At 39.7% G+C, this 10,761-nt stretch overlaps 1 protein-coding gene across 1 annotated transcript in view; it reads left to right on the plus strand.

Annotated features, from left to right (window-relative positions):
- The window catches only part of ACOT12 (acyl-CoA thioesterase 12), a 65,756-nt gene that overhangs the window by 15,354 nt on the left and 39,641 nt on the right, over nt 1-10,761 (plus strand). Inside the window, exons 2-3 of the mRNA XM_012664475.1 lie at nt 1,813-1,916; nt 8,123-8,224. Of these exons, the coding sequence (XP_012519929.1) occupies nt 1,813-1,916; nt 8,123-8,224 (206 nt within the window). The remainder of the gene's footprint in view (nt 1-1,812; nt 1,917-8,122; nt 8,225-10,761) is intronic.

The following is a 10,761-nucleotide window of genomic DNA, read 5'->3' on the forward strand; positions in this document are numbered from 1 at the left end:
TACTGGGCGGGGGCGGGGAGGACTTGGACACACGTACGGGGGAGACACAGTTCAGCCTGTGACGGCACCGTTTTGGCAATAACCAAGCCTGTGGCGTTGCCTGTACTCTGAGGTAGTCACTTTCTACCAGTATTTGGGTAAACAGCATGATTTGTTCAGATTTCTAATACAAGAATTAATTGCTTAAATAAATATACATATATATGTATATATTAAACTCCTTCCTTACTTCCAATTTTTCTGCCTGAAATGTTACAGACTATGACAGATATGCAGAGTAACAATATATACACAAAGGCATTAACCAGATGTGGTTATTCTTCTAGTTAAACTCAACTGATTCATTTCATAGACTGTCTTTAATATATCTGGACAAGCCTCTTGACTGTGATTAAAATAGTATTAATTGCTATTCTTTACTAGGAGCCTGAGTAGGGTAATTTTTTCAAGGCCTTGGAGCCAGATAAGACTAAGGTTTGAACTCTGGCCCTGCCAGTTGCTGCGTATATCACTTTCTAAGCCCATTTCCTGATGGGAATGATGCCTACCTCATAGGATTATTGCTCAACAAATGACATGTTGTTAGGTTGTGATAGAAAGCATTTAGCATCGTGCCTCATTTATACACAACATTCACTAAAGAGTAGTCATTGTTATTAGCATGCCCACACTGAGAAACAGTACTTCATTTAATTTATGACAAGGGTTTTTATTGTTAATGAATCATCATTAATTCTTTTGTAATCTTTTGGACTTGATTATTTACATCCTTGTATCCCAAATAAAGACTGGTCTCCTTGAAGTCAGCAACCTGGTCTTGTTCATCACTGTATCTGTAGACTTTAGCTTAGTGCCACGACTAGTCATAACTCAGGGAACCTTTCTTAAATGTGTGAGTTAGAAAAATAAATGATTCTTTTAGGAAGTTTGAATACGTAGAAGAGAAAAAAGTCTGGAGATGGAATAGGTTTGAGAGAAAGACTTTTAGAAAGAAGAAGCCTTGAGCATTTTCATAGACTGATTAGGGAAGGGACAGAGAAGGAAGGTATGGCAGGGACAGAGCTGACCAGCACAGCCCTTGGTAGAGGAGGAAAGGGCAGCAGTAGGATGGGGCCAAGGGCACAAGGCCAAGGGCACAGGTAAAGAAAGAGGTTAAGTCTTGAAGAGATCTACCTTCCCCTGAAACAGGAGTAAGGAGAACGGCGAGAATGTAGTTCAACTTTGAAGTTAATGGAGAAAAATGGACAGGGGTTATACTGGGTAGATTAACCTTCTGCTAAGGTGAAGGGATCGGAGGTGACTGAAGGGCCCGCACACAAAAGTTTTAGAACAACTTTGGGTTACGTGATCAAAGTTCCAGTAACAGTGGGAAGTGAATAGATCATGTAGCAGCACTGAGGGCCCACGTAAACCTAGTGAAGCTGATCAATTTGCTTGCTTGCTTATTTGTTTATCCATTTATTTGTAAGCTAACATTTAAAAATAAGTATCCGTTGCATAGATTTGCTGGTGCGTTTGTCTTAACTTCCCTAGGGGAAACAGCTGCTATATAGTCAAAGTATGTTGCAGATTTGGAGTCATGTTGCACACTATCTTTGCAAAAGCCCTTTCCTGTTTGAATAGAGGTAGTCAGCTGGCATCCTAAGTGTGGTCTCCAATGATCAGTATTTGGTTTTAAGCACTTTTTATGTTATCATTAATCCGAGTTTTCCATGCATGAACATTATCAGTACAATAAGATGGAACTGCTTTATGGCACATGCGTTTAAGTAAATCTTTAAGTCTGAAATGAAATGTGCTTGGATTACTGAGTTTGGTTGTTTTTCTTTTTTTGTTTTGTTTTGTTTTTTACCAGAGTTGGACAAGTTATAACCATCAAAGCAAAAGTCACTAGAGCATTCAGCACAAGCATGGAGGTAAGAAGTACCCTTTCCTTACTTCTGCCTGTTGGTGCTCATTTACTCGTTGTGTACAGAGGGCAGAGGAGGTCCAGGATGATATTGGAGTTAATGAGATTCTGAATTTCAAAAGGCCCTTCAATCTGTAGTGAGATTCATGGTAAATAACAAGGAGCCAGCATTTCCTAGTCAACCCTGCTACTAAAATTCAATGTGATACAAAGCACTATTTTTACACAGAGGGACGCACAGAAAGTCAACATACAAGGGAGAAGGGTGCTCTCTTGGTTCTTTGCAAGATGTGGACTTTATTTCATAATTATTCTGACTCTACTATTATCCTAACTCTGCTGTTCTTCCTCTCCTCACCCCCGATGGAAACTAGCCCCACGATTAACTAGTGTTTGAAAGGTGGAGTAACTGGACTTTAGTAAGAAAGTAAGTTTAGGTGATTTTTCTTCTGCATCCACTTGTTTTTCTTTCCTTTACCCTTGTGAAGGCAACATTCTCAGGGGCTTTTGAAATCTCCATCCCGGTTAAATTATCAGGAAAGGAGTTGCGGGATCTCAAATGGCAACTTCTAGAGTGGTCAGTAGCAGTCCCTTGATCTGTGGGCACAACAGACACGAAGGAACTTGGATTCTTTTTCTGGGGCTGCCACAAAGTGCCACAGACTGGGTGGCTCAAACAGCAGAAGTGTATGGACCCACAGTTCTGGGGGCTAGAAGTCCTGCACCGAGATGTGGGCAGGGCTGGGAGGGGGAATCTGCTCGTGCCTCCTCCTCGCTTCGGGTGGTTTCTGTGATCTTCAGTGTTCTTGGCTTCTGCGGCGGCGCGGGATCTCGGCCTTCATCCTCACGTGTGTTCTCCATGCGTGTCTGTATTCGGCTTCCCTTTTTATAAGGCTGTCGGCGGATTTGGCGAAGGCCCCAGCCTACCGCAGTATGACCGCATCTTAACTAGTCACACCTGCAACGACCCTGTTTCCAAATGGGCTCACATTCTGAAGTACTGGGCGGGGGCGGGGAGGACTTGGACACACGTACGGGGGAGACACAGTTCAACCTGTGACGGCACCGTTTTGGCAATAACCAAGCCTGTGGCGTTGCCTGTACTCTGAGGTAGTCACTTTCTACCAGTATTTGGGTAAACAGCATGCAACACGCTTGAAGAACACAGACAGGAAACGCTTATGGGGCGAACAAGCTGCGCGGGCGAAGGGCGCTCCCGAGCCCTGTTTTCTCAGCCGTGGGCTCTCGAGCCTCGCCGCACGGCAGCCCCCGGCCTCGGCCTGCCTCTTGACGGACTCTGACAAAAAAAAGTCCCTTTGCTTTTGTCCTTTTTCTCCTATTCCCTGAGAAAGGCTAGATTTTCTAAAGGAGGTTTGACTAAACGCTAAGAGAAAGAGAAAAAAAAACCAAACAAACAAACCCAGTGAGTTTGAAAGCGCAGACTCCTGGTCCTGAGGAAGGTAAACCCTGGCCTCGCCTGGCTCACCGGCCGGACCCACTGTGCGCCATTTTGTTCTCCCTCTTCCTCTGTGAATCGTGACCAGGCAGCCCCTGGGTTTTGTCTTACTTTCTACCACATGCTAGAAATTTCTTGGGTTTTTTTTCCTAAATCTAGATGCCAACTAGACATTTTTATTTTTGCTTCTTCACACTGAGTACACATCCTTTAGGATCATGCCATTCAGTTCAGTTTCCTGCCACAACTGAGGCCAGCCCTCTGCTAATTTGCTGAGTAGAAATAAATGACTCACTTCACCCCGAACCCAAAGCTCGCAGGAACCCTGTTCTGTGTCAACCCCGCTGCCAGGGAGTCTCTGATTCCTCTATTAATAAGCCTCATTAGGTATTCTGCATTCTTGCTGATTGTGTGTGCCGTCAGTCACTGGAAGGTGTGATGAGGTGTACAACTACAATGGTGGACTTGTGTGCGTTTCCTTTCAGTTCTGTGAGTGTTTGCTTCATGTGTTTTTAAGCTGTATTATTAAATACAAACACATCTGGGATCGTTAAGTTTTCTGGATGTCTTGACCCTTTTATCATTACGAAATTTACCTTTTTATCTCTGGTTTTTGTTTTGAAATCCGCTTTGTCTGAAATTAATTTAGCCACACCAGCTTGCTTTTGATTAGTGCGTACAAAATTTTTAAAATTCTTTTTCTTTTAATCTCTCTTTGTTTACTTAAGTGGATTTCTTATAGATAGCATATATTTGGATTTTGTTTTTTTATCTAGTCTAACAATCTCTGCTTTCTAATTGGAGTATTTAAACTATTTACATTTAACATAATTATCTGTATAGTAGAGTTAAAATTATCATCTGGCTATTTGATTTCTAATTGTTTCATCTGTTCATTGCTCCTTTTGCCCCATCTTTTCTTGCATTTTTTAGAGTGAATTAATTTTTAGTAATCCATTTTCTCTCCACTATTGGTGTTTTAACCATACATCTTTTTTTTAGTGCTTGTTCTGGGGTTTACAATATGCATGCTAAACTTACCTAAGTCTACCTTCAAATAATATTATGTCCCTTTAAGTATAGTGTAATAATCTTACAGTAGTGCACATATTTCCCTTCCCATGTTCCAGGCTTTGTGTTATTATTATCATACCTTTTACCTCCACATGTGTTAAAAACCCCACAATATGTTGTTATTATCTTTCAGAGAGTCGTTTTTTTAAAGAGACTTAAAATGTAAAAATATGTATTTCTATATACCCACATATTTCCCATTTCTGATGCTCTTTATTCCTTTGTGTATCTCCAGATTTTCCCCATGGTATGTTTTCTCTTTTTCTGTATGTTTTTAATAGTTTCTACTCACTGGTTTTCAGCAAGTAGGTTATGATGTGTCTTGTGATTTTTTTTTCACATTTATTCTGCTTGGGTTTTTTTGAGCTACTAGATCTGTGGATTTATAGTTTCTAACAAATTTGGAATTTTTTCAGTTATTATGTCTTCAAACATTTTTTTCTATCCCCATTTTTTTCTGTGCTCTCTGTTCTTTTGCATTTCTTTTCTTTTCTTTTCTTTTCTTTTTTTTTGAGACAGAGTCTCTTTATTGCCCTAGACAGAGTGCAGTGGAGTCGTCATAGCTCACAGCAACCTCAAACTCCTGGGTTCAAGAGATCCTCCTGCCTCAGCCTCCCAAGTTGCTGAGAGTACAGATGTATACCACCATGCCCAGCTAATTTTTTCTATTTGTAGTAAAGACGGGGTCTTGCTCTTGTTCAGGCTGGTCTCAAACTCCTGACCTCAAGTGATCCTCCCACCTTGGCCTCCCAGAGTGCTAGGATTACGGGCATGAGCCACTGCACCCAGCCTAATTTTAGAATTTTGGACTGCTTGTTAGTGTTCCACAGGTCACTGATACTCTGTTGTTGGTTTTTTTCAGTCTTCTTTTCTCTCCATGCTGCACTTTGTATAGCTTCTTTTGTTGTCTTCAACTTCACTGATTTTTTTCCTGGTAAGTATCTAATCTTATCTTAATCTTGTCTGATATGTCTTTTATTTCGGATATTATATTTTTCATCTCAGAAAGTCCCATTTGAGTATTTGTATTTTCCATTTATTTCCTCATTACGTTCATGTTTTTCTCTGTATTAGGAGTCAGCAAAGCATGGCCTATGGACCAGTTACCTGTTTTCATAAATAAAGTTTTATTGGAACATAGCCAAGTCCATTCATTTATGTTTTGTCTATGCTGCTATCACAATACATTGACAGAGTTGAGTAGTTGTACCAAAGGCCATGTAGTTATAAAGCTTTAAAGATTCACTATCTAACTTTGCCCTTTAAGAAAATGTTTGCTGACTCATGCCCTACATCCTTGAGCTCATGGTGCAAATATTTGGTTGCCGTTTTAATATTCTTTGTGTTAATTCCATTTCTATCATTTGATATTCTATTTGTTACTTTGTACCTAATAATCTTCTTGTGTTTAATAACTTTTTATTGGATGCTGAACATTGTAAATTTTACATTCTTTAGTGCTGGCTATTGTTATAGTTCTTTAAAAAGAGTGTCAGAATTTTCTTGGCAGGATTTTTGAGCTCTTCTGTGGAAGGTCTAGAATAGTCTATTCTAGGGCTAATTTAGCCCCTCTTCTAATTTGGGGTCTTCTGTGGTCTCTATGAAAGTGTTATATATTTAGAGAACTCTGGAGAGAGCTCAAAAGATCACCAGCTGTGTGAGCTCTTGGAATTGTCCATGTTACAGCTCCCCAGTAATTGTTCCTCAGAAGCTGTTCTTGTCTGGCCTTGTGAGGGTTCATCCTATGCATGCTCACGTTGGTATCAACCAAAGATTCATATGCATATTTCTGCAAATTTTTCTTTTTGTAGCTCCTTCTTTGGCACTCTGCCCCACAAATTTTAGCTGCCTTGATCTCCCTGGTTTCTGGCTCCAAAATTCCTAATTTAGCAAAATTAGGTTTCTCCTCCCTGACCACAGTCTGTGAATTATCTTCAGCCTGAGAACCTGGGAAATATAGTGCTCCTCTCATTTGTTTTCCTTTCCTTAGGGATCACAGTCCTGTGTCGCCTGTTTTCCTATATGTGAAAATAGATGCTTCTCATGCTTTGTCTAGTTTTCTAGTTGTTTTCATGGGATGTAATTCCAATCTTGCCTACTCTCTCATGGCATAATGAAATTGCCCCGGCATATGTTTTTGAGACATTTTGTCATCAAACATAACTAAGTTAACTGTTCCAGTAGAAGATAGCGTTCAGAATTTGTTTTAGCACACCCGAATTGTTACTTTGCTTTTACTATTAAATATTTTATTTTATTTTTCATTTATTAATACCTATATCTCTAAAAGTAGAAAACTGTGTGGGGTTAAGTGTTGTTGGGGGTTGGGAACATATGGCTTAAATTTGGTTGATCACCATCTAGTTTATTTAGGACTTATGAAAATACTAATTTGCATGTATGAGTTAAGCAACTTAAAATGAGTCATGGATTATTGGTTATTTTTGTACATGATGTACACAGTGAAGATGTGGATATAGATACTCATTGTTGTTGATGAAATAAGATGCCTGAGGTTGTACATTATCTTAAGAAAATAGTACTTTGGTCAGGCACAGTGGCTCACACCTGTAATTCCAGTGATTTGGGAGGCCAACGTGGGAGGATTGCTTGAGGCCAGGAATTCAAGACCAGCCTGGAAAACATAGTGAGATCCCATCTCTACAAAATATATGTAAAAAAAAAATTAGCCAGGCATGGTGGCACACGCCTGTACTCCCAGCTACCCAGGAGGCTGAGGCAGGAGGATCCCTCGAGCCTAGGAGTTCAAGGCTTCAGGGAGCTATGATTCCACCACTGCACTCCAGCCTGGACAACAGAGCCAGACTGTCTCTTAAAAAATAAAAATTAAAAGAAAGAATGAAGGAAATAAAATAGTATTACTTATCTGAGATATGTGGGAAAGTGTACATTAGCCAAAATCTAAAGACAAGTTCCTGAGTTTACCAACACTTCTGCAAAGTGCAATCCTGAGGACCAAGCTTCAGAGCACTTCACACAGGGGGAAATCTAACTCATAATGTCACCATAAAGTGTCTCTGCTACTTTCTTACTAGTTCTTAAAAATTAATCACGGAAACAAAACTGCAAATACACGATTCAATTCTGTCCATGTTACTTTGGTTATAAAACTCAGAGACTAAAGGCTAAAAAATGTTATGGTACATCTTTTTGATGGGCTATAAGGCAGTCATTAATATCTTGCTTCAAAAACATATTTACTAACAATGGAATTAGAAACTGCTTGTCACATAATGCCAAATTTTTAAAATGTAGAATATGAAACTATAAATACAGTATGATAATTTTATATATGCATACATATATACACACATTTCATATATATATGTATGTATATAAAGCTGGAAGAAATCTACCTAAAGTTTAATAATTATTATCTCTGGGTGATGAGATTACTGATAAAATTGACTCTAGATAGTCAGATTCCATAAATTTTACATGGTAAATATATATTTTCTATAATCAGAGAAAAGCTATTTGTCCAATTTTATAGAACATCATTGAAAGAGTAATGTTACTTAAAAATAAATAAAAATATTGGTTTCATTTAAAAAACAAAAGGAAATAATGGTGATGTACATATAACTGAATTTTGAATCCTGCAATCTAAACTGTCATCTGGATGGCTAAATGTTTATTGATTTATTTTTCTTTCATTTTAGATCAGTGTCAAGGTCACGGTACAGGATGTGTTCACTGGCATTGAGAAGCTTGTTAGCGTGGCTTTCTCTACATTTGTAGCCAAACCAGTTGGAAAAGAAAAGGTAAATTTTCTGTGTGAAGAGGTATCTAGCATGTAATTCATGGACAAATTAACCATTGCATTAGAATGGAAAAAAGAACATTTCTTCTTACCATGAGGTATGCTTTCCCTGTTACTCACCAATATTTATTGTAAAAGTTATCATTTTGTGATAACATCAGAGGATTAAGTAAGTACCTTAGAAAAAAGTACCTTACAGAACAGCAGATGTAGCCAGTATGTGAAAGATTAAAAAAACAAAACATTGTGTTTTAAATGATCTTAAGGTCATATCAGTTTCTCAAAAATATTGCTTACTGGTTTAGTTATTTTGTGATTATATAACTCAAAATCGAGTCAAAATAAAATCTTCTTCATAAAGCAAGAGCAATTTAGCAAGCAGTTGCATGCTATGGACCAATCATTTTTTTATACCTAAAGGAAAAATGTCAAAGCTGCTGAATTATTGAAGTTTAAAAATAAGCTTCAGGGCATCTGGGGTGAAAACACCCTTCAAAGCAGTGGGATGCGATGGCCCACCCAGCTGGCTTGCCTGGCTGTGGGCCAGATCCCCTCATCTCTTGGTTTTCTTGGCGCTTTTTTTTTCAGTGTCAGGGTGTCTGGGGGAGGGTCCTGATTTAGTCTAAACATTTTTAAAATGTAATAATTCAATTTAGAATTTGAATCTTTCACTCCAAAGATCACTCCAAAACTGGACACAGTGGCTTCCCCTAGATCCACTTTGAAGCAACTAGGAGCACTTTTCTCTCTGCAAAAGTGTTCTTCAGACTGTCTCCAACTTTAGAGCTGGGACAAAGCAATGTTCCCACTCTACCTGACAGAGTGGCAGCAGAGCCACACTTGCTAGCTACTCCTCACCTGGGCCAGGAGGCACAGAGATGGGCTGGGACTGAGTTAGCCCACCACGGCATGGTGCCAGGGTGGCAGGTGTTCCTGCAGAGTTTTGTACCCTGGGGCACTTCTCCCATTGTTGGCCCAACAAGGCCTGCAAAGCAAATTCATATTGCCCATGAGTGCTGTTTCCAAACCGAAGCTCATGTCAGCTAATTATATTATTTAAAAATGCAGCTTTGGGGGCCATATCTCGGACCTACTAAATTAGAACCACTAGTGTAGGAACTTGGAATCTGTACTTTGACAAAGCATCCCAGGGATCCCACATTCAGTAAAACGTTAGACATTGAGATAGATCTTGCCAATCATTCTGCTTTTCCTGGAATCTTCCCAGATCTCCAGATCTTGGGAATAGGGGGGTGGGTGCAGAGTTCCCGTATCTCAGAGAGAGTGACAGAAAGGTGTACACCTTGCCATCCCATTCCTTCACGTGGAGGGCCATTGTTTTCCCCCGTGGCCTCAGACTTCTCACTCTGACTTCAGGGATGTGTGGGATAAGAATGTAATATCACACCTCAGTCCAGTCTCTGCTGGGACTGAAGAACTGGTTTCTGAAATTGGAAAGTCAGATACCATATGGTGCTACCATAATTGGTTGATTCAGATAAACTTAATTGTGAAGCACCTTTCCCAGACTAACTTATTTTCCTGTTGGTAAGATTCATGTTCAGTAGCACATTGTGAAGAGAGCCATGAAAAATCAATGGTTTGGTTTAAACCAACAGGACTACCTGGATCTCTTTCCAAAGTGAATTTATTCCAGGATAAAATTGGCAGTGATTAACTAGACTTAGTTCAATAATTGCACAGACCAGATCATTGAAAGGCCTCACAAGACTCCATGGGGTCATGCAAGGCCTTACTAAAGCTAAAGCACGTGGTACTGTGGGAGAAAGAAAGCCCAGGCCAGCATCAGAGAGGCTCCGGGCTTGCAGGAGTAGCTAGCTCTCAGGGTTCTTTTAAGTCGCACAAGATGGACTTTGTCCACACAACAGGGATATAACCAAGATATATAACCATATAACCAAGATATATGCAAGGTATCTTGGTTTCAAGAGAACCAACCCTGCTGGTTACACAACCAAAATGAGAACTACATGGAGAGTTAGACCAGTGCAAACCATCAATCTGCACATTACTAAACAAATTAGCCAAGCTAGTCTGAGGGGGATGGGGGTTTGGACTTTAGCCAGCATATTATAAATCATTAGCTTATTTCATCCTTATCTTGGCCAAGGGTCAGTAGCAGACTTTAGGGTCCTGGACATAAGCATGGACATACCCTAGTGCAGCTTCAGTGTGGCCCTTCCTTACATACACAGGGTCAGCAGACAGGCATTTACGGAGGAACTTGGGCTCCTGGTTCTGTTGCATCATACTTTCATGTTTCTGGAGGGTGGTGAAAGCTTTATTCTCACATATTGCTACTTTCGATTTGCTTATTAGATGATGTTTTCACCATGTGATGGAATTTCCAAATTAAGAATATCTCTTGGTACAAGATAGCTTTCTCTACAACATCTTTTTTCTCTCCTTGTGATATCTTAATTTGCAAAAGATGGAAAACATTTCTTGGTAAGAATTCGGTGGAGTCAAAGTCCCTCTCCTCATTCATCAATCTGAAGAACTTCTTATTTTGTAGTT

Source organism: Propithecus coquereli, unplaced genomic scaffold (genome assembly GCF_000956105.1).
Source record: "Propithecus coquereli isolate 6110/MARCELLA unplaced genomic scaffold, Pcoq_1.0 Scaffold9, whole genome shotgun sequence".
Lineage (NCBI taxonomy): Eukaryota > Metazoa > Chordata > Mammalia > Primates > Indriidae > Propithecus > Propithecus coquereli.